We start from the raw sequence: 22,333 nt of genomic DNA, 5'->3' as shown, positions 1-22,333 counted from the left end.
TGAGAATTTTACCCCTCTCCGGCACCCCAAAACTGCCACCACCGCCCCCAAAAAATGTCACATCTGTCCCCTGCGGGAGGCGCATTGCTGTCGCGGTGCCACCAGCGCTGTGTCCGTGCCACGGCACCAGTAAAGCCGTGCTGGTCCCAGTCCTGGCCGGGTCCGTACCGGGAGCGCGCCGGGGCCGGGGCCGGATCCCAAAAATTCCCGGGAAAGTGGAGAGTTTATTGGGGAAAATCGGAATATTCCCAAAAAACGCCACACCTTGGGGCGCCTGGTGTCACCTTGGGGTGTTTGGTGTCGCCTTGGGGTCCCCGGGAATGGGGATTTGGGATTTGGGAAGGAGGAGTTGGGAGCAGGGATGGAGGATTTGGGAATGGGGATTTGGGAATGGGGTCTGGGATTTGGGATTGGGGTGACGCCCATCCCTGTTGATGACGTCATACGCGTGGCCAAGACACGCAGCGCCCCCCGGTGGCCAAAGCCGGGAAGTGCCCAGTGCCACCAACCGCACCTCGGTCCCCGCGGGGCACGGAGGGGACACGGGGCACGGAGGGGACACGGGGCCATTAGAGGGGACACGGGGCACGGAGGGGACACGGGGCACAGAGGGGACACGGGGCACGGAGGGGACACGGGGCCATTAGAGGGGACACGGGGCACAGAGGGGACACGGGGCACGGAGGGGACACGGGGCACGGAGGGGACACGGGGCCATTAAAGGGGACACGGGGCACAGAGGGGACACAGGGCCAGCAGAGGTGACATGGGGCCAGCAGAGGTGGCACAGGCCAGCAGAGGTGGCACAGGCCAGCAGAGGTGACAGTGGCACCAGAGGTGACCCCAACCCCGTCACCCACCCCAAAAAAACCACAAGGACGCTGCCACAAACGGGGACGATTCTCTTTGCGCGGCGATGCCGCCGTTCTGGGCGCCAGCTGGGGCATCCCCCTGGCCAGTGTCCCCTCCAGCGGCGTCCCCTGGGCCTGTGTCCCCTCCCTGGTCAGGGGGTGGCCTCGCCGTCCCCGCTGTCCCCGTCCAGCAGCCCGTAGCGCGCGTGGCTCTGGCAGGGCCGCTGCAGGGGATGCGCCAGCAGCTTGGCCATGCAGTTGTGCAGCTCCAGCGCCGGCCCCGCCAGCGCCACCTCGAACTTGTAACTGGTGCCTTTGGTGTCCAGGCTGCCCAGAAACCCGAACATGTCCTGGGAGGGGACATGGCGAGGTCACATCAGGGTCATTCTGACCCCAAATCCTGAGAAATCCCCTCCTTCTGTCCCCCTCCTTCTGTTCCCTCCCTTTGTCCCCTTCCTTCTGTCCCCTCCCTTTGTCCCCTCCCTTTTGTCCCCTCCTTTTGCCCAAAAGTTTCCCCCCAAAATTCCGTCCTTTTGTCACCCCGTTGGTGCTGATCCCCCACCCCCCTCTGCCCTCCTAAATCCCCCCCAATCCCCCCCCAAATCCTCCCTTTTCCCTCCTCACTTCCCATTTCCCCCTTTTTTTAGCCCATTTCCCCCCTCAAATCCCCCCTTTTTCCCCCAATTTCTCTTTTTTTCCCCACAAGCCCCCTCCAACCCCCCCCCCCATCCCCACAAAAGGGGGGATTTGGAGGAAAAAGAAAATTAAAAAAAAAAACGAAAAATGGGGAGAAATGAAGGGGAAAATGGGGGAACTTGGGGGGGAAATGGGGGAATAAGGGAGGATTGGGGGGGGAAAGAGAGAAATTGGAGAAATTGGGGGGATTTTTGGGGATTTGTCCCCTTTCACCTTCCAGCTGCTCTCGTCCTCCTTCTCGTCCAGCCCGTTGTGGATGTAAACCACGTCAAAGAAGAAATAAGGGCACTGCAGCAGCTTCTGGGGGTAAAAAAGGGGAAATTGGGGGGGATTTGGGGTGACATTTGAAGATTTGGGGGATTGCGGGGGAAACGGGGCAGAGAAAGAGGAGATTTGGGAGGAAAAATGGGGAATGGGGAGAAATGGGGAGCAAAAGAGATTGGGGGTGGAAATGGGGGATTTTGGAGTGGAAAGGAAGAATTTTGGGGTGGAAATGGGAGATTTTGGGGTGGAAACGAGGAATTTTGGGGTGGCGCAGGGGATTGAGGGTGGCAGGGGCATTTTGGGGTGCCCACCTTGGCCTGCTCAGCCCCGCCGAAGGGGGGCTGGCAGCGCCCCAGCACCAGGATGGTTCTGAGCACGAAGGGCGGGGGGATGGTCGGGACGCTCTCGGTCACCGGCAGCTCCACCTTCTGCTGGCTGCCGGGCACCGGGCACCGGGTCAGGGGGCACCGGGTCAGGGACAGGGTTGGGGTGGCACCCACGGGGACAGGGCTCAGGTGCCACCCTCCCCTGGCACCCTCCAGCCCCCCCTGCCACCCCCGGGACATTCTGGAGCCCCCCGGTGCTCACATGAGGTTGAAGAGCCCGTCCAGATCTGAGCGGAGGGTCAAGGCTGGTCCTGGCACCCGTGACACCCCTGGGCCACCCCTGGGCCACTCCCGGGGCCACCCTGGCACCCAGGACACCCCCAGGGCCACCCCCAGGGCCACCCTGGCACCCAGGACACCCCGGTGGCACCCAAGGAACCCCAGGACACCCCGATGCCCCCAGTGCCCCCAGGGTGGCACGGTGGATACTGAAGGACTGGCACACGACGGTGTCCAGGTCGTAGAGGCAGCTGCAAACCTCGCGCGGGTCTGACGTGAACCCCGAGAGCTGCGGGGACACCGCGCTGGCACCAGCCCCGTCCCCGTCCCCACCGTGTCCCACCCTGTCCCTGTGCCCACCCCCGTGTCCCCACCTGTCCCCTGTGTCCCTCTTTGTCCCCACCCCTGTCCCTTGTGTCCATCCCTGTCCCCACCCCTGTCCCGCCTGTGTCCCACCCTGTCCCTGTCCCCACCCCTGTGTCCCTCCTCGTCCCCACCGCTGTCCCAGTGCCATCCCCACCCCTGTCCCCTCCTGTCCCCGTGTCCCTGTCCCCCTGTCCCCACCCAGGTGCTGTCGTTGTTCACCACCACCAGGGCGAACTCGTGGCTTTTGTCGATTTTGTGTTTGGTCCTGACGAACATCTCGATCATCTTCTGTGCCACCGTCAGCGCGTTGCTGCGGGTCCTGCAGGGGCACCCCAAATACAAACACAGCTGGTACCCCAAAAACACACCCAGCACCCCAAATACAGTCCAAAAAATCCCAAAAAGCACAGCTAGCACCAACAGGCACCAGCTCAGGGATGCCCAAAAACAGCAGGGACAGGGATGGGGACGGGGACAGATCAACGCTGGGGCTCAGGGCCCCAAATCCAGCCCCCCCATCCGCAGCCCCATGTCCCCATGTCCTCTGTCCCCATCCCCATCATTGTCCCATGTCCCTGTCCCCATCCCATGTCCCTGTTTCATGTCCCCTGTCCCTGTCCCCATCCCTGTCCCTGTCACCATCCCCATGTCCCCATCCCTGTCCCTGTCCCCATCCATGTCCCGATGTTCTCTGTCCCAGTCCCCATGTCACCATCCCCACGTCCCCATGCCCTTGTCCCCATCCCTGTCCCCGTCCCTGACCCGTTGAAGGACTCCAGTTTGGGCAGCGCCATCTCCTCGGCCAGGTCCAGGCAGATGATCTGGGGGGGCACGGCTGAGACCCCAAAGTGTCCCCGGGGACCCCAAAGTGTCCCCAGGGCCCCTCCTGGACCTCCCGGAGAATCCCCCAGTATCCCCCCAAGAGCCCCCAGTATCCCCCAGTCGCCCAAATTCCCCTCCCAGTCCCCTCCCAGTGCCCCAAATTCCCCTCCCAGTCCCTCCCAATCCCCTCCCAGTCCATCTCAGTGTCCCCTAGTCCCCTCCCAGTGCCTCCCAGTCCCCTCCCAGTCCATCCCAATGCCCTCCAGGCCCCTCCCAATCCCCCCACCAGTGCCTCCCAGTCCCCCCAGTCCCCTCCCAATCCCCCCACCAGTCCCCCCAGTCCCCTCAGTCCCCTCCCAATCCCCCCCCAGTCCCTCCCAGCCCCCCCAGTCCCTCACCAGTTTCTCGGGGCAGTTCACCCGGGGTGTTCTCACGGTTACCTCGCCCGGGCCGTGCCAGGCCGTGCCAGGCTGGGCCGGGCCCGGGGGGCTGTGGCCAGCGCTGGCCGCCTCGCCCTCGCCCTCGCTGCGGCTGCCCACGGCCTCTCGCTGGTTGCCCACGGCCTCCCCACGGTTGCCCACGGCATCTCCCCGGTTGCCCACGGGCTCTCGCTGGTTGCCCACGGCATCTCCTCGGTTGCCCACGGGCTCTCTCTGGTTGCCCACGGCCTCCCCACGGTTGCCCACGGGCTCCCTGAGGTTGCCCACGGCATCTCCCCGGTTGCCCACGGGCTCTCTCTGGCCGCCCGCGCCGCCCGGGCCGCTCGGGGCTCGGTCCTCGGCGCCCTCGGGGTTGGAGCGGGTGCGAGGCCGAACTTCTGGAGCCTTCTCCTCCTCATCCTCGGCCGCGCTGCTCGGCTCCGACGTGTCCATCCCGCAACGGGGCCGGGACCCCAAAACCGGGGCTGCTGTGGGCCGGGACCCCAAAACCGGGGGATTCTCTGTGCCTGGGGACCCCAAAACCGGGGCTGATGTGGGACGGGACCCCAAAACCGGGGGATTCTCTGTGCCTGGGACCCCAAAAGCGGGGGTGCTGTGGGGCGGGACCACCAAAGGGGAGCGATCCCGGTGGGGCTGGGACCCCAAAACCGGGGAGATCCCGCCCCATTCCCCCCCCACGCCCCCATCTCTTCCCGCCCCCCTTCCCTACCTCCTCCCTCTCCTGTTCTCCCCCTGAACCCCCCAAACCCCCCCCAAAATCCCCCCGGACCCCCCAAAACCCCCCAAAACCCCCCGGACCCCCCGAGCCCCCCGCGCTCACCGCTCGCCGCCGCTCTGGCTCCGCCGGAAGTGCCGCCGCGCGGAGGCTGCTGGGAGTTGTAGTTCCTCGGGCGTCCCGCCGCCACCACAGAGGGGACCCCCGCGCCCGGAACCCCTCCCCACGCTCGCGCCCTCTCACGCAACCCCTTCCTCACATCCACTCGCGTTCGTGTTCGCCCCACGAGCCTCCATGAAGCCCCTGAAGCCCCCGAGCCCCCCGCTCTCCGCCGGCCTGTCCCCGCCCTTTCCTGCCGGAAATACCGCCGCGCGGGGACTGCTGGGAGTTGTAGTCCTCGGACGTCGCCCCCCGCCCCACAAAAGCCCCCCCAAAAAACAGCGCCGCGCCTCTGCCGCACCCCAAACCCCGCGGGAGCCCCCAGAACTGCCTCCCGCCCCCCAAACACCCCTCTGCGCCCCAAAGCCTCCCATTCTGCACTAAATACCCACCTGCACCCCCAGAACTGCCTCCCGCACCCCAAATATCCACCTGCGCCCCCCAAATATCCACCCGCACCCCAAATACCTAACGTGCAGCCCAAATCCCCCCGTGCACCCCAAGAACCGCCTCCCACACCCCAAATACCCTGCTCCACCCCCAACACCCCCACCCCAAACCCCAAATACCCCCTCAGCATCCCGAAAGCAGCACCCCCCGTTCTCACAGCACCCCAAAGCGCCCCCAGATTCGCCGGCACGCCCCAAAGCCGTTCTGGGGTCCCCGTCCCGTGGCGGGGATGCTCCGTGGGGTGGAGGTGGGAGCGTCTCGGCACCAGGGAGGGTGGGGGTTGGGGGTTTTGGGGGGAGTTTTGGGGTTTTGGGGGGAGTTTTGGGGTTTTGGGGGGGTTTTGGGGGCTTTGGGGTTTCTGGGGGGGCACAGGGCTCCTCGGTCCCCCCCCGGCGGGGCAGCTGAGCCGTTAAAGGAAGAGGAAATCCCGGCAGGAACAGGGACAGGGCCGGGAGGCCGGAGGAGCAGCCGGAGCAACAGGAGGTGCCCGGGACGGGCGGGGGACCGGGAGAGAACGAGGGAACCGCGGGAGAACTGGGGGTCCAGGAAAGAATGGGGGAAACGGGAAAGAATGGGAACCCCGGGGTTGGACTGGGACCTGCTGGGAGCCCGGGTGTGGAGCCAGGACATCCTGGACCCCCAGATGGAACCGGGACCTGCTGGGAGCACCAGTTTGGAACTGGGACGTGCTGGGAGCCCTGAGAGCCTCGGGCAGGACGATCCCGGAATGGAGGAGGTGAGCGGGCACCGCCCGGGGCTGACCCCAAACGGGACTGACCCCAAATGGGACTGACCCCGAAAGGGACTGACCCCAAAGGGGACTGACCCCAAAGGGGACTGACCCCAAACGGGGCTGACCCCACCCGGGCCTGACCCCACCCGGGCCTGACCCCACCCGGGCCTGGCCCCCGCCGGCCCCGCGGCTCCTCGTGCCGCTCTCCCCGGTGGGAATTCCCGCTCCGGACCCCGGGCCGGGGCCGGTGGCCACAGCTCACCCCTGTGCCAGGAAAGGCCGGTAGGTGCCACCCGCTCTGCCCCCGGGGCTGAACGGGACGCGGCCACCGGCACCGCCACCGGCACGGCCACCGCGGCCCGGGCCCCGCGCGGGGAGGAGGAGGACGAGGAGGAGGAGGAGGAGGAGGAGGAGGAGGAGGAGGAGGAGGAGGAGGAGGAGGAGGAAGAGGAGGACGAGGAGGAGGAAGAAGAGGAGGACGAGGACGAGGACGTGGCCAGCGACACCGAGGACATCCCGCTGCTGGCAGGGGCGGCCCCGCCACAGCAGCGCCCCGCCAGGTACCGGCACCGGCCCCGCGCCACCCGCGGGGACACCGGGAGCGAGGAGACACCGGGACTGAGGGGACACCGGGACTGAGGGGACACCGGGACCGAGAGGACACCGGGACTGAGGGGACACCGGGATTGAGGGGACACCGGGACTGAGGGGACACCGGGAGCGCGGGGACACCGGGACCTCACGGCGCCCTTCATCGCCCTGCAGCGAGGATGAGGACGGCTGGGAGGCCACCGCCACTGTCCCCACTGTCGCCACTGCCAGCGGCCCGGACGGTGAGCGCCGCGCCCCGCGCCACCGCGTGTGCCACTGCCGCTCTGTCCCCGCCCTGACCGCGGCCGTGTCGCCGCCGCTGTCCCCAGCGCGCAGCCCGGACCTCTTCGAGCGGCTGCAGCACGCCGTGAGCTCCCTGGAGCGCGCCGCCTTCTCCCGCCACCGGCAGCCACCGGCGTGGCCGCCGCCCGCCCCGGCGTGGCACCGAGCGCTGCAGGTGAGGCACGGCCCGCCCGCGGTGCCCGGGGCGGCACGGCGGGCACCGACTGACCGGCCCGGCACGGCCAGAGCCTGGAGGAGCTGAGCCGGAGCCCGGGCTGGGCGCGCCCGGGGCGGGCGGCGGGGCCGGGGCTCCCGGCGGAGGCGGCGGAGGCGGCGGCGAGGAACGCGAGCCTGCGGGCAGCCCTGGAGCAACGGGACCGGGAGCTGGGCCGGGCCACGGCGGCGCTGCGGGCGCTGCGGGGCGAGCGGGAGCGCCTGCAGGGCAAGGTGGGCGCGGGGCGCGGGCCGCCGGCGGGGTGGGACCGGAGCGGCCCCGGTGCTGAGCCCCGTGTCCGGTTCAGGTGCGGGACCTGCGGGAGGCTCTGGCCAGGCTGGAGGAGCTGGAGGCGTCTGGGAGCGACACCCCCGGGGTCGGTGACACCTCCGGGGTCGGTGACACCCCCGGGACCGGTGACAGCCCCGGGAGCGGTGACACCCCCGGGCCCAGCAGCTCCCCGGGGCACCGGGTGAGCGCGGGGCTGGGGCACGGGTGGGCCCTGCCCCGGCACGGGGCTCTGGGGTCCCCTCCGCAGGATGCCACCCGGGGTGGTGACAGCGCCCGGCCCCACGGGGGGAGCCCCCGGCCCTGAACGCCACGGGGGGAGCCCCCCGGGCCTGAACCCCACGGGGGGAGCCCCCGGGATCACCGCCCCGCTGTCCCCCCAGCCCTCGACGGGCCCCAGCCAGGAGCAGGAGGAGCGGCTGCAGCAGCTGCAGGGGTGAGTGCCCCCAAAGCCCCAAGTTCCCCAAAACCCCCGAGTGACCCAAACCCCCGAGTGCCCCCAAACCTCTGAGTGCCCCAAACCCCCGAGTGCCCCCAAACCCCCCAGTCCCCCCAAACCCCCGGTTCCCCCAAATGCCCGTGGGGCACTGAGGCCCGTTCCCGGTGGCCGCGGGCCCGCAGGCTGCTGGCGCGGCTGCAGGAGGCGAACCGGGAGCTGGCGGCGGCGCTGGGCGAGTGCAAGGGCGAGGCGGAGCGGCTGAGCATGGAGCTGGGCCGGAGCGAGTCCCGCTGCAGCGGGCTGCGGATGGCGCTGCGCTGCAGGTGCCCCGGGACGGGGACAGGGACAGGGGCAGGGATGGGGACAGGGGCAGGGGCAGGGATGGGGACAGTCCCCCGAGACCCCCGGGGTGGGGACAGGGACAGGGGACAGGGATGGGGACACTGGACAGGGGCAGGGATGGGAACACTGGACAGGGGCAGGGATGGGGACACTCTTGCTGAACCCCTCAGGATCAGAACCGGAATCGTGACCTGAATGGGGACAGGGATGGGATGGTGTTGATGGGACGGGGACAGGGATCAGGATCAGGATGGGGATTCAGATGAGGACAGGGATGGGGACAGGGATGGGGACAGGGCTGGGGACAGGGATGGGGACAAGGGTGGGGACAAGGGTGGGGACAGTCCCCCTGAGCCCCTCGTCCCCCAGCGAGCGCTGCGGGGAGGCCTACGCTGCCCTCCTGGACCGGGTGCGGGCAAAGGTGGCACCGGAGGGTGGCACCCGTGGGGGTGAGTGACAGCGGGGACTGGGGGGGCTGGGGGAAACTGGGGGGTCATCAGGGGGGATACTGGGGGATACTGGGGGATACTGGGGGGATACTGAGGAGCAGTCATGGAGGATACTGAAGGGAAGCCTGAGGCACACGTGGGGGCACTGGGGGATGCACGAGGGATACTGGGAGGTGCTGGGAGGACTTCGGGGGCATGGAAGGAGCTTGTGGGGCACCCCAAAACCCCCCCCACCCCCTTGCGGGTGGTCCTGGGCAGCGGCACTGCCCGCACCATGCCCAGGAACCGCAGCGGAACCGAGCCCGGGCCGCGCACCGGGACCCGGCCCCGCCACACCGGAACCGGGACCCAGCCCCGCCACACCGGAACCGGGACCCGGCCCCGCCACACCGGAGCCCGCGGAGCCGGACAGCCGTGAGGACCCCGCGGACAGCCCCGGGGCTCGCAGGTACCGGGGGGCGCGGGGGTCCCGGCGCTGAGCCCCCCACCCCGGGTCCCCCGTGCCCACCGCCGCCGTGCCCGCCCCGCAGCTCCCGGGGGATGGAGGAGGGAGCGCTGCGGGAGCTCATCCGGCGGCTCCGCGCCGAGCAGGCGGCGGTGGAGGGGTCCCTGCTGGACGCCCCCGAGCCCTCGGAGCCCCCCCGGGAGCGGGACCCCCGAGGCCGGGCGGAGCGGGCGCTGCGGGAAGCGCGGGCGCTGCTGCCCGGCTGGAGGCGGCCCGAGAAGGAGGAGCTGCTGCAGGAGCTGGCCGTGCTCAAGGTGGGCTTGGGATCCTCCCTGGACCCCTCCCTGGATCCCTCCCTGGATCCCTTCCCTGGGTTCCTTTCCTTGATCCTTCCCTGGATCCCTCCATGGATCCTTCCCGGGATTCCTTCCCTGGATCCTTCCCTGGGACCTTCTCTGGATTTCCTCATGGATTTCTCCCTGGGTCCCTTCCTGGATCCCTCCCTGGATCCCTTCCTGGATTCCCCCGTGGATCCCACCCATGATTTTTTAATGGATTTCTCCGTGGGTCCCTCCCTGAATCCTTCCCTGGGTCCCTCTCTTGATTTCTCCATGGATGTCTCCCCGGATCCTCCCCTGATCCTTTCCCGGCTCCCTCCCTGGACCCTTCCCCGGCTCCCTGCCCGTCTCTCCTGCCCGTGCCTCAGTTTCCCCCGCGGTGCGCAGGAGGCGCTGGCGGAGCTGCGGACGCGGCTGCAGTTGGCCCAGAAGGAGAAGCGAGCCCTGGAGCTGCTCCTGGCCGGGCACGGACCCCGCCAGGCCGCGCTGCGCCTCCTGCTGCAGCACCGGCAGCGGGAACGGCGGCGGGACCGGGACCGGGAGCGGGACGGAGCCTCCGACAGCTCCGGCAGCAGCTCCAGCAGCAACTCCGGCAGCAGCTCCGAGCAGGTAGGGATGGGTGCCACGGGGCCGTTCCCGGGGTTCGGGGGATCCCGAGGCACGGGAGACACCCCGGGAATCTCGGCAGGACGCGCGGATGGGCCGGGGCGCGGCGATGGCTCCGCAGAGCCCCCCGGACCCCGAGAGAACCAGGGAGGAGCTGCTCCGGATCCGGGCCAGGTGAGGGACGGGAGCGGCGTGGGGCCGGGAATTCTGTGGGGCCGGGAATTCTGTGGGGCCGGGAATTCTGTGGGGATGGGAATTCTGTGGGGATGGGAACTGTGCGGGATTGGGAACTGTGTGGGATTGGGAACTGTTTGGGATCGGGAATTCTGTGGGGCTGGGAATGGTGTGGGGCTGGGAATGGTGTGGGATTGGATATTCTGTGGGGCCGGGTATGTGCTGGGATCAGGAATGGTGCTGGGATCTGGAATGGTGTGGGATCGGGAATTCTGTGGGGCCGGGAATGGCGCTGGGATCGGGAATGAGCTGGGATCGGGAATGAGCTGGGATCGGGGTTCCCGTGCCACGCGTGCCGCAGGGCGGAGCGGCTGCGGGGCCGGGCCCGGGAGCTGCTGCGGGCCCTGGAGCGGGGCAGCGCCGCCAGCCGCGCCCGGCAGCAGCGGAGCGCCGCCGCCACCGCCGGGCTCCTGCAGGCACACCGGTGGGCACGGGGCGCGGGGCGGCGTCCCGCGGGGTCCCCTGGGTGTCCCCTGGGTGTCGTCTGGGTGTCCTGGGTGTCCCCCGGGTCCCCTGGGTGTCCTGGGAGTCCGGGGCCCCTCAGTCCCCTGGTTCTCTCTGGTTCCCCTCATGCCCCTGGCTCCCCCAGTTCCCTGATTCCCAAAATCCCCAAATCCCGGGCTCCCCTGGATCCCTCAGCTCCTCTGACCCCTTAAATCCCTAAATCCCCGGGTCTTCCGAATCCCCTGACTCCCTACATCCCCCAACCCCCGAACCCCCCCATCCCCCGACTCCCCAAATTCCCCAACCCCCGAACCTCCCCATCCCCGACTCCCCAAATCCCCCAACCCCCGAACCCCCCCCCCATCCCCCGACTCCCCAAATCCCCCAACCCCCGAACCCCCCCCATCCCCCGGCTCCCCAAATCCCCCAGCCCCCGATCCCCCCGAGCCCCCCGGTCCCGCCCGGCCCCTGAGCCGCCGGTGTCCCGGGCCGGTGCCGCCGCAGCTCGCTGGCCCTGGCGCTGCGCGGGGCGCGGCGGAGACAGGCGGAGCAGCTGCGGCGGCTGCGGGCGCGGGCGGCGGCGCTGCGGGGCCAGCACGGCCGCACGGAGCGAGCCCTGGCCCGGAGCCTGCGGGACCTGCAGCGCGGCGGCGAGACCTGCATCTAGGGAGCGCCGGGAGCCCGCGGGGAGACCTGGAAATCTGCGGGGAAAGCCGAACCTCTATGGGGAAACCACAGAAATCCACCGGGAAACCCGAACATCTATGGGGAAACCACAGAAATCCACCGGGAAATCTGAAAATCTATGGGGAAACCACAGAAATCCACCGGGAAATCTGAAAATCTATGGGGAAACCACAGAAATCCATGCAGAAACCCAGAAATCCACAGGGAAACACAGAATGCCACGGGGAAACCCGGAAATCTGTGGGGAAATCTGAAAATCTATGGGGAAACGTGTCTGTGCTGTGTCCGTGCCCAGTGTCCGTGTCCGTGTCCGTGTCCAATGTCCGGGCTGCCCCTGGAGCCTTTTGAGGTTCAAAATCCGCTTTGTGAAAGGTGGGTGACAGAGGGACAGAGGGGACAGCAGGGGACAACCCCAGTCCAATCCCAAATCCATGGTGGGGACCACCCAGGAGATTTCACCCACTGGAAAAAAAATCCGGGATGATTTTTGGGATCTTTTCCTGACCCCCCCCCCCCCCCCCCAAGGCCAGGTTTGTCCATTAGGAAGGATCCGGGATGATTTTTGGGATCTTTTCCCGCTTTTCCACCACCTCCAGCACATCCCCAACCCCGTCCCCGTCCCCACACCCCCCCAGAATCCCCAAAGCCTCTGGAGCCATGTCCGACCCCAAAAAGGAACCTGGAAAAGCCTCGGAGCCTTCCCGGGGCCTTTTGTGGGGCCAGAGCGGTGGAGCAGCGCGAGGAGGAGGAGCGGGAATGGGAATTCGGGAATTCGGGAGCTGGAATTCCTCTGGAGATCAAACACTGAGGACGTCCAAACAAACCCGCATCCGATTTCCCCCTTTGTTCCTGTGTTGTTATTTGGGGTTTTGTTGGGGTTTGGTTTGGTTTTTTGGGGTTTTTTTTGGGCTGTTTTTATGGAATCCGAGGCCGTAAATCACAGCCTGGCAGGGGGGAAGGGCAGGGGTGACCCTGCTGGGGCGGATTGGGATCCCCCAAATCCGGCCCCATTCCCAGCTGGATTCTCCAGGGGTTATCCCATGGTTTGGGGGGATTTAGGATCGGTCATTTTCGGTGAGCAGAGCACCCTAAATCGAGGGAACTGGGGCACCCTCACCCTTGGGGACATTGTGGGGACAGGGGGACTCTGCGGATTGGGATCCCCCAAACCCAGCCCTGTTCCCAGGTGGATTCTCCAGGTGTTATCCCACGAATTGGGGGGCTTTAGGATCAGATCCCAAAATCCAGGGGTTTAATTTCATTTATGGCCGCCTCTGCTGCGCCCCAATTCCAGGCTCAGCTCAGCTTTTCTCTTCATCCCGACCCACAGCGCGGCTCAGGAGCTCCGGGGCCAATCCCAGCCCGGCACCTTGGGGACACTTGGGGTGTTTGGGGTCACTCTGGGGACTTTGCCCCCGTGCCCGGGGCAGGGCGGGGTGCCGGGGGTCAGGTGCCTTTTCCCGCTGGGATTATCCCGCTGATCCCGTGGTTAATGATTCCCAGGAATCCCAACACCCACCCGGGGGCCGCGCCGGCCCCAACGGGTCCGACTGGATCGGCCGCATTGCGCCGCGGTTGTGGGGCCGCAGGGACTTTATGGGGCCGCGGGGACCTTTTGGGGCCGTGGGGACCTTCTGGGACTTTTTGGGGCTGCGGGGAATTTATGGGGCCGCAGGGATTTTATGGGGCCACAGGGACCTTTTGGGGCCGTGGGGATCTTTTGGGGCCACAGGGACCTTTTGGGGTCTCAGGACTTTCTGGGGCTGTGGGGACTTTTTGGGGTCTCAGGACTTTTTGGGCTCACAGGAACTTTTTGGGGTCACAGGACTTTATGGGGCTGCAGGACTTTTTGGGGTCACAGGATTTTCTCCTGGTACAGTGTGGGGCTCCCAGTTTGATGCTGGGATTCCGGGGAGATCCTGGAATCCCAGTACCAATGCCAGGTTCCCAGTTTGACCCAGAATCCCAGTGATCCCAGTTTGACCCCGGATTCCCAGTTCCATGCTGGGATCCCGGTGCCACGTGGGGCTCCTGTCCCAGTGCCAGGTTCCTGCTACAGCGTGGGGCTCCCAGTTGGATCCTGGAATCCCGGAGCCGTGCCAGGCCCTTGCTTGGATCCCGAGATCCCAGTTTGATCTTAGGATCCCAGTCCCATCCCGGTTTCACAGGCTGATCCCAGTTTCCCAGTTTAACCCCAGTTTCCCAGTTTGATCCCAGTTTCCCAGTTTGATCCTGGTTTCCCAGCCCCATCCCAGTTTCCCATCCCGGTTTCCCAATCCCATCCCGGTTTCCCAGTTTGATCCCGGTTTCCCAGTTTAACCCCAGTTTCCCAGTCCCATCCTGGTTTTCCATCCCGGTTTCCCAGTTTGATCCCGGTTTCCCAGTTGATCCCAGTTTCCCAATCCCATCCCGGTTTCCCAGTTTGATCCCGGTTTCCCAGCCCCATCCCGGTTTCCCACCCCGGTTTCCCAATCCCACCCCGGTTTCCCAGCCCCATCCCGGTTTCCCACCCCGGTTTCCCAGCCCCATCCCGGTTTCCCGGTGCCAGCCTCCCGCTGTCCCCGCAGCTCCCGGTGCCGGCCGAGCCCCGGGGGTGCCCGAACCGCCGGGGGGCCCGGGAGGGGCCGCGGCCGCCGCCTGCGGAGCCCGAACCGCGCTCTCCATCCCCGCTCCCCCGTTCCCCCGCTCCCTCCGGCCCCGCCGGTCCCGGGGGCCGGTCCCGACCCGCGGGGCGCGGGGGGCGGCCCCGGTGCGGCGGCGGCGGCGGCGGCGGCGGGGCCGGGACCGGGGCAGGACCCGGGAGCGGAAGGGGAGGAGGCCGGGGAGGAGCATCCAGGGCGGCCACCGCGGCAGCGGCTGAACTTTGCTCTTTCACGGGAGGCGGGGAGAGCCCCGGGGCTCGGCGGAGCCGGTCCCGCCGCACCCGCAGCCGCACCGGCACCGGGCTGCGAGCGGCGGCGGGGCCCGGAGAGCGGCGAGGGCGAACCGGGGCAGCGCCGCCTCCTTCCTCCTCCTCCTCCTCCTCCTCCTCTCCTCCTCCTCCTTCCAGCCGGTGCCGCGGAGCGCAGGAGCCACCGGGGGCGGGAGCGGCCCCGCATGCGGCCGGTGCCCGCGGGGGGATGCGCCGCGCCCCGGCCCCGCCGCCGCCGCCGCCGCAAACTTTCCGCGGGGCCGTGAACCGGCAGGAGGAGGAGGAGGAGGAGAGCGACAAATCCCTGAGGGGGCGACCCCAAAAAAAATCCCTAAAAAAGAAAAACTACCCCAAAAAGCGGCGCTTTTCCCAGCCAGCGGTTCCTCGGTAAAACTTACCGAACTCGGCGTGGGGAAGCAGCGGGAGGAGAAAAACCGGGAGGGGAAGAACCGGGAGGAGAGAACCGGGAGGAGAGAACCGGAGAAGAACCGGGAGAAGAAGAAGAACCGGGAGGAGAACCGGGAGCAGAACCGGCACCAAAAGCAGAACCGGGGGCAGAAGCAGCATCGGGCGGAGAAGAAGCGGGCGAAGAAGCACCGGGAGGAGCACCGGGAGCAGCAGCAGCACCGGCAGGCTCCGCTCGATGCGGCGCTGAGCCCCCGCGGCCCCGCGGAGCCATGGCCATGGTGGCCGGCGCTTGGGGCGAACCGAACGGTGGCGGAGCCGGTGGCACCGGAGGCGGCGGCGGCGGAGCGGAGGAGGCGGCGTCCCCCGGTGGCGGCGGCAGCGACGCGGAGCACGGCGAGGAGGAGCGGCCCGGGGCCGGCGCGGACTGCGTGGTGTGCGGGGACAAATCCAGCGGGAAGCACTACGGGGTGTTCACCTGCGAGGGCTGCAAGAGCTTCTTCAAGCGCAGCATCCGCAGGAACCTCAGCTACACCTGCAGGTGACAGCGGCGACAGCGGGGGGACAGCGGGGGGACAGCGGGGGGACAGCGGGGGGACAGCGGCGACAGCGGGGGGACAACGGGGACAGCGGGGGACAGCGGGGGGACAGCGGGGGGACAGCGGCGACAGCGGGGGGACAACGGGGACAGCGGGGGACAGCGGGGGACAGCGGGGGGGACAGCGGGGGGACAGCGGGGGGACAGCGGGGGGACAGCGGGGGGGACAGCGGGGGGACAGCGGGGGGAGCGGGGGAGCACCGGGAGGGGACCGGGGGGACAGCGGGGGGATCCCGGCTGGGGATGAGTTGGGGTCTCGGTCTGGTGGTGCTGGGGGTGTCCCAGTACAAACCAGTGGCTCCCAGTCCGGCACGAGGGTCTCCCAGTACAAACCAGTGCGGCACGAGGCCCACCCAGGACAGGCAAGGGGTCCCCAGTGCAGCTCGAAATCGTGATCCCAGTTCAGCCCAGCGGCTCCCAGTCCATCCCAGTATCCCCCAGTCCACCCCATTATCCCCCAGTCCACCCCAGTATCCCCCAGTCCATCCCAGTATCCCCCAGTCCACCCCATTATCCCCCAGTCCATCCCAGTTTCCCCCAGTCCAGCACGGTTTCCGCCCCCCGGCCGCCCCCATTCCCGGTATTCCCGGTCCATCCCCCGATGCATTCCCGGCCCCTCCCCAGGGATCCATTCCCGGTCCATCCCGGTGTTCCCGGCGCTCCCGGCATTCCCGCGGTGCCCGTGACTCACTCCGGGCACGGCCGGGATCCAACGGGAGCCGCGGGAATGCCGGGAGCGCCGGGAGCACCGGGATACCGGGAGCGGGGATCGGCTGGAATACCGGGAGCGGGATCCGGGATACCGGGAGTGGGATCCGGGAAACCGGGAGCGGGATCCGGGATACCGGGAGCGGGGAGCTGCTAGAATACGGGGAGTGGGGATCCCCTGGAATTCTGGGGTACGGGGAACAGGGATCCCCTGGAATTCCGAGATACCGAGAGCAGGCATCCCTCGGAATTACCGGATACCCGGATTAGGGATCCCCTGGATTTCTGGGATAATGGGAGCGGGGATCCCCTGGAATTCTGGGATACCAGGAGCAGGAATTCCGAGATACCGGGAACAGGGATTCCCTGGAATTCCAGGATAATGGGAACAGGGATCCTCTGGAATTCTGGGATGATGGGACTGGGGATCCCCTGGAATTCCAGGATACCAGGAGCAGGGATCCCCTGGAGTTCTGGGATAATGGGAGCGGGGATCCCCTGGAATTCTGGGATCTGGGATCCCTGAGGAATCTGGGATGGGATCCTCGGGAAGTTCGGAGCTGATGGAACGTCCGGAATTCCCAGAATTTGGAACAAGGGAGTGCCAGGCTGCTCCCAGAGGACAGAATTCCTGAATTTCTGAGAGTCTCCATTCCCTCATCCCAGCTCAGGGAGGTCTTTGGAATTTTTGGGAGAAGGGAAAAGGATTGGGAAACATCCGGGAGCGGCTGGATCTAATCCTGGCTCCAATCCCAGCTGGAATCAGCTCCCGATCCTGAAATTATCCCGGATTTTTCCCAATAGCCAAAATCATCTGGATAATCCCACCACGCCTTGGAATTTTGGGAAAAACTACCCAAAAACCATCCCAGATTTCTCCAAGTCCCAACAGGAATTCCCTCAGTCCCTTGCCAGCTCCAGGGGCGGCACAGGCCGGAATTCCCAGTTGGAAAAACTTCCCAAAAAAATCATCCCGGAGTTTTTCCCAGTGGATAAAAACACCGGGATAATTCCCACCGTGGCTTTGGAATTTCGGGAAAAGCTCCCAAAATTCCTCCCAGATTTTTCCCGAGGGCCGAACCCTTCCCCACCGTGGGGAAAACCTTTCCCAAAAATCCCCTCCGGAGTTTTCCAACAGGAAAGGCGGCAGCGAGCCGGGAAATTTGGGAATCTTTTTTGGGATCACCCGTATTCCCAAATCCCAAATCACCTCCCTGTGGATGCTGCTCCCGGCCCTGCCTCAGTTTCCCTTCTGGGGATAAAGATGGGATTTGGTGAATTACAAATTCCCGGAAAAATGGGAAAAACTGGAGTGAAATACCTGGGATAGGGAAGGGCTGACAGATCTGGGATTTGGGATGTTCCTGAAGTTTTTTTCCCATTATTTTTTTAAATTTAAAAAGCCTGGAAGTTATTTGGGAATCGCTGGAATTTTGGGATATTCTAGAGGGTTTTTCCCTTTTTTTTTTTTAATTTCAAAAGCCAGGAAGTGACTTGGGAATTTTTGGCTTTTCCAGAGGAACAAAGCTCCAGGATCCCGCTTTTGTTCCAGGAATCCAAAGCGGCCCCGAGTTCATTTGCATATTCAAAGTGCCTTTAATTGTCACTGCCGCTAATTACCCGTCCTAATTAAGTCATTAAGCACAGCCCGGGCCTTTCGGAGCTTCCCAAATTTCCCGGCTCGCTGCCGCCTTTCCCATTGGAAAACTCCGGAGGGGATTTTTGGGAAAGGTTTTCCCCACGGTGGGGGAGGGTTCGGCCCTCGGGAAAAATCCGAGGATTTATCTGGTTGGTTCTATCCACTGGGAAAAATTTTGGGATAATTTTTGGGATATTTTCCCAAAATTCCAAGGAATTATCCAGGTGGGGAAAAATATTATCCACTGGGAAAAAATCCAGGATAATTTTGGGATCTCTTCCCGACACTCCCAGACCTTGGGGGCTCCCCCAGGTATTTTCATCCACTGGAAAAACAAAAAAAATCTGGGATAAGATCCATGTGGGGACTGTTGGGATTTGGGAAAGATCTGCATGGGGATTGTTGGGGTTCCGTGTAGGAACGGGAGCCAGGACCCCTTTTGCAGGGATTTTGGGAATTGTGGGATGAATCCATGGGCCAGGACCCCTTTTGCAGGCTGTGAGGAATTTTGGGAATTCTCTCCCTTTATCCCAGAATCCCGCAGGATTTGGGGTCAGAGCTGCCTGAGGGATTTCAGGCCCAGCCCCGCAGGAAATTGCCAGAATTCCTTGGAATTCCTTGGAATTCTGGGAGCCGCTTCCATGGAATCACCAAGAATGAAATCCCAAAAGCTTTCCAGAGGCGGGGAAAAATCCATCAGCGGCGACCATTCCCAAAAAATCCCATAAAGGGGATCCGGGATTCCCAGGATAGATGGGGGTGGGGCTGAAATTCCCGGGAATTCTGGCTGATCCCGACGATTCCCGCAGATCCAACCGGGACTGCCAGATCGACCAGCACCACCGGAACCAGTGCCAGTACTGCCGCCTCAAGAAGTGCTTCCGCGTGGGGATGAGGAAGGAAGGTAGGGAAAAAATTCCCAAAAAACCCCGAGGAATCCGGGGAATGATGCGTTTTGGGGGAAAAAAAACTGTTTTCCCCCCTTTTTTGGGGGATTTTTTTTGGGTTTTCTGAGCCCACCTGGGGCTGGGAGTGGGGCTGCGGGATGGGGTGGATTCCAAAAAATCCCAGGTCTATCCCAAAAAATCCCAGGTTTATCCCAAAAATCCTGGGTTTAACCCCAAAATCATGGGTTTATCCCCAAAATCCAGTGGGATGCATGTAGGATCAGGCTGAAAATCCAGTGGGATGTTTTGGAATCACAATAAAGATCCAGTGTGATTTTTTGGGATTGAGATAAAAACCCAGTGTGATTTTTTTGGGGGATTGTGATGACAATCCAGTGTGATTTTTTGGAACGGTAATGAAAATCCAGTAAGATTTTTTAGGATGGGGATAAAGACCCGGTGTGATTTTTTGGTATTGGATGAAGATCCAGTGTGATTTTTTGGTATTGGATGAAGATCCAGTGGGATTTTTTGGGATGGGGATGAAAGTCCGTTGGCATTTTTTGGGATTGGAATGAAAACCCAGTGGGATTTGTTTCAGGATTGTGATGAAAATGCAGTGGGATTTTTTGGGATGGCGACGAAGACCGAGTGTGATTTTTTGGCATGGGGATGAAAATCCATTGGCATTTTTTGGGATTGTGATGAAAACCCAGTGGGATTTTTTTGGGATGGCGATGAAAATCTGGTGGGATTTTTTGGACGGCGATGAAAATTCAGTGGGATTTTTTGGTATCGGGATAAAGACCCGGCGTGATTTTCCGGGATGGGGCCGACAACCCGGCGTGATTTTCCGGGATGGCGACTGACTCCCGCCCCTCCTCGCCGCAGCCGTCCAGCGAGGCCGCATCCCCCCGAGCCACTCCGGGGGCAGCCCCAACGCCCTCCCCGTGGCCGGCGACTTCTTCAACGGGCAGCCGGTGTCGGAGCTGATCTCGCAGCTGCTGCGCGCCGAGCCCTACCCGGCGGCGCGCTACGGCGCGCAGTACGCGCAGCAGCCCGGCGGCGCCATGGCCATCGACAACATCTGCGAGCTGGCCGCCCGCCTCCTCTTCAGCACCGTGGAGTGGGCGCGCAACATCCCCTTCTTCCCCGAGCTGCCCGTCTCCGACCAGGTGGCCCTGCTGCGGCTGAGCTGGAGCGAGCTCTTCGTGCTCAACGCGGCGCAGTCGGCGCTGCCGCTGCACATGGCGCCGCTGCTGGCGGCCGCCGGCTTCCACGCCTCGCCCATGTCGGCCGACAGGGTGGTGGCTTTCATGGATCAGATCCGCGTCTTCCAGGAGCAGGTGGAGAAGCTCAACCGGCTGCAGGTGGATTCGGCCGAGTACAGCTGCCTCAAGGCCATCGCGCTCTTCACGCCCGGTGCGCGGCCGGGGTCGCGCGGGAGGGGATTTTCCTGAGGGTTTTGGGGTTTGGGGATGGGTATGGAGAGGTTTGTCCAAGGGTTTGGGGGTTGGGAAGGGTATGGAGAGGATTTTCTGGGTTTTTTCTGAGGGATTTTGGGGTTGGGGGTGGGTATGGAGAGGTTTATCCAGGTTTTCCCAAGTGTTTTTGGGGTTGGGGATGGGTACAGAGAGGTTTTTCCGGGTTTTTCTGAGGGTTTTTGGGGTTGGGGATGGGTATGGAGAGGTTTTTCCAAGGGTTTTGGGGCTGGGGATGGGTAAATTTTGGTATATTCCCAATAGATTTGGGGATATTCCCAATTAATTTGGGGACACTGGATTTTGGGATATTCCCTGGGGATATTCCTGGTGGATCCTGTGGCATCCGTCCCCTACAGCTTCCATACTCCATCCCCGACAAATCCCGTACTCCAGCCCCTGCAGCTCCCCTACTCCACCCCTACACCTGCCCTGCTCCGTGCCTGCAACGCGCCCCGTTGCCTTGCAGACGCCTGCGGGCTGTCGGACCCGGCGCACGTGGAGACGCTGCAGGAGAAGGCGCAGGTGGCGCTGACCGAGTATGAGCGCGCGCAGTTCCCGGCACAGCCGCAGCGCTTCGGGCGGCTGCTGCTGCGGCTGCCCGCGCTGCGCGCCGTGCCCGCCGCCCTCATCTCGCAGCTCTTCTTCATGCGCCTGGTGGGCAAGACCCCCATCGAGACCCTGATCCGCGACATGCTGCTGTCCGGCAGCACCTTCAACTGGCCCTACGGCGCCGGGCAGTAGGGACGGGCGCACGGACGGACGGACGGAGAATGGGATGGGCCAGAAATGCAACGGGCCGGACAACGGGATGGGATGGACAACCGGATGGGCCAGAAAATAGAACGGGACAGGCAACGGAACGGGCCGGAGAGTGGGATGGGCCGGACAATGGGATGGGCTGGACAACGGGATAGGATGAACAACTGGATGGGCTGGAAAATGCAACGGGCCGGACAATGGGATGGGCTGGACAACAGGATGGGCTGGACAACTGGATAGACCAGAAAATGGAACAGGATGGGCAATGGGACGGGCCAGACAACGGGATGGGCCAGACAATGGGATCGACCGGACAATGGGACGGGCTGGACATCCGGATAGGCCAGAAGATGGAATGGGACAGGCTGGACAACCAGACAGGCCAGACAATGGGATAGGCCGGAGAATGGGACAGACCGGACGATGGGATGGACTGGATAATGGGATGGACTGGATAATGGGATGGACTGGACAACAGAACGGGATGGGATGGGATGGGATGGACAGCAGGACAGGCCGGACAATGGGATGGGCCAGACAATGGGGTTGGGCCGGACAATGGGATGGACTGGACAATGGGATGGACCAGACAATGGGACAGGATGGGATGGATGGCAGGACAGGCCGGACAATGGGATGAGCCGGACAATGGGATGGGCCGGACAATGGGCCAGACCTTCTCCCGGAATGGGATCAGGATTCTCCTCAACGCCAGCAGCTCCCAGTCCCACCCGAACGGGGCTGTGCCCTCGTGGGTTGTGCCTGGAGAGTTGTGGGTTTGGCGCCAAAGGTTTTGGGGTCCTGATGTTGTCCCAAAAGGTTTTGGGGTCCTGGCGTTGTCCCAAAAGGTTCTGGGGTCCTAGCATTGTCACTGGAATTTGTGGAGTCCCAGCATTGTCCTCAAAACGTTTGGGGTCTTGAGGTTGTCCCCAGAAGAGGTCCCATTGTTGTCCCCAGAAGTTTTGGGGTCCTGGCGTTGTCACCAAAGGTTTTGGGGTCCTGGTGTTGTCCCCAGAAGAGGTCCCAATGTTGTCCCCAAAAGTTTTGGGGTCCCGGTGGTGTCCCCAGGGTGTCCCCAAAGGTGGAGGGGACACACAGGGGACACAGCCCCCCCAGGACTGTCCCCACCCAGCTGGCACCAGGATGAGCCAGGACTTCAGGATTTGGGACTTCAGGATTTGGGATTTTGGGGTTCCGGGACCATTCCCGGCCGATGGAATCCTCGCTCCGCCATATAAACTCATTAATTAACGCCAATTAAAGATGTTTCCTACAACCCTGGAGGTCTGGAATGAGCCAAGATTTGGGATTTCAGAATACGGGATTTCAGGATTTCGGGATTTGGGATTTAAGGATTTTGGGATTTGGGATTTCAGGATTTGGGATTCTGGGACCATTCCCTGCTGATGGAATCCTCGCTGGGCCATATACACCCATTAATTAACACCAATTAAAGACATTTCCTACAATCCCAGGGGTCTG

At 64.2% G+C, this 22,333-nt stretch overlaps 3 protein-coding genes and 1 long non-coding RNA gene across 9 annotated transcripts; 2 read left to right on the top strand and 2 right to left on the bottom strand.

Annotated features, from left to right (window-relative positions):
• Window positions 1–889: 889 nt before the first annotated feature.
• On the bottom strand, window positions 890–4,999 carry BABAM1 (BRISC and BRCA1 A complex member 1). Of its 4 annotated transcripts, none has more exons than XM_072919253.1 (10): window positions 4,865–4,956; window positions 4,602–4,613; window positions 4,003–4,508; window positions 3,545–3,603; window positions 2,981–3,101; window positions 2,627–2,705; window positions 2,400–2,424; window positions 2,123–2,246; window positions 1,761–1,847; window positions 890–1,201 (listed from the first exon to the last, which is right to left on the bottom strand). In XM_072919253.1, exons 3-10 carry the CDS (start codon window positions 4,474–4,476, stop codon window positions 1,004–1,006), a joined length of 1,167 nt encoding a protein of 388 aa, XP_072775354.1. In that variant the 5' UTR covers window positions 4,477–4,508; window positions 4,602–4,613; window positions 4,865–4,956; the 3' UTR covers window positions 890–1,003. The 4 variants fall into 4 exon arrangements, with proteins under 4 accessions (XP_072775354.1, XP_072775351.1, XP_072775353.1 ...); XM_072919250.1 differs by lacking the exon at window positions 4,602–4,613 and adding an exon at window positions 4,614–4,636 and having other exon boundaries at window positions 4,003–4,550; window positions 4,865–4,916; XM_072919252.1 differs by lacking the exon at window positions 4,602–4,613 and having other exon boundaries at window positions 4,003–4,550; window positions 4,865–4,999.
• Window positions 5,000–5,768: 769 nt separating this feature from the next.
• Window positions 5,769–11,733, top strand: USHBP1 (USH1 protein network component harmonin binding protein 1). Of its 3 annotated transcripts, none has more exons than XM_072919283.1 (15): window positions 5,769–5,851; window positions 6,012–6,104; window positions 6,375–6,661; window positions 6,867–6,934; window positions 7,022–7,149; window positions 7,221–7,421; window positions 7,496–7,660; window positions 7,860–7,912; window positions 8,098–8,238; window positions 8,627–8,706; window positions 8,989–9,154; window positions 9,237–9,465; window positions 9,877–10,098; window positions 10,178–10,269; window positions 10,631–11,373. In XM_072919283.1, exons 2-15 carry the CDS (start codon window positions 6,012–6,014, stop codon window positions 10,983–10,985), a joined length of 2,280 nt encoding a protein of 759 aa, XP_072775384.1. In that variant the 5' UTR covers window positions 5,769–5,851; the 3' UTR covers window positions 10,986–11,373. The 3 variants fall into 3 exon arrangements, with proteins under 3 accessions (XP_072775384.1, XP_072775383.1, XP_041566859.2); XM_072919282.1 differs by lacking the exon at window positions 5,769–5,851 and having other exon boundaries at window positions 5,873–6,104; window positions 10,631–10,753; window positions 11,278–11,733; XM_041710925.2 differs by lacking the exon at window positions 5,769–5,851 and having other exon boundaries at window positions 5,873–6,104.
• Window positions 11,597–14,909, bottom strand: LOC140680762 (uncharacterized). Its single transcript, XR_012052142.1, has 2 exons — window positions 14,770–14,909; window positions 11,597–11,922 (listed from the first exon to the last, which is right to left on the bottom strand). It is a non-coding gene; the product is annotated as an uncharacterized lncRNA (long non-coding RNA).
• On the top strand, window positions 14,302–22,127 carry NR2F6 (nuclear receptor subfamily 2 group F member 6). The gene is made up of 4 exons (XM_030256571.4): window positions 14,302–15,317; window positions 18,531–18,625; window positions 19,500–20,030; window positions 20,559–22,127. The coding sequence occupies exons 1-4, from the start codon at window positions 15,049–15,051 to the stop codon at window positions 20,831–20,833; spliced, it is 1,170 nt and encodes a 389-aa protein (XP_030112431.2). The 5' UTR covers window positions 14,302–15,048; the 3' UTR covers window positions 20,834–22,127.
• The last annotated feature ends 206 nt before the right edge of the window (window positions 22,128–22,333 follow it).

This window comes from Taeniopygia guttata, chromosome 28, assembly GCF_048771995.1.
Source record: "Taeniopygia guttata chromosome 28, bTaeGut7.mat, whole genome shotgun sequence".
NCBI classification, from domain to species: domain Eukaryota; kingdom Metazoa; phylum Chordata; class Aves; order Passeriformes; family Estrildidae; genus Taeniopygia; species Taeniopygia guttata.
This window is presented reverse-complemented; position numbering and strand designations above follow the sequence as displayed.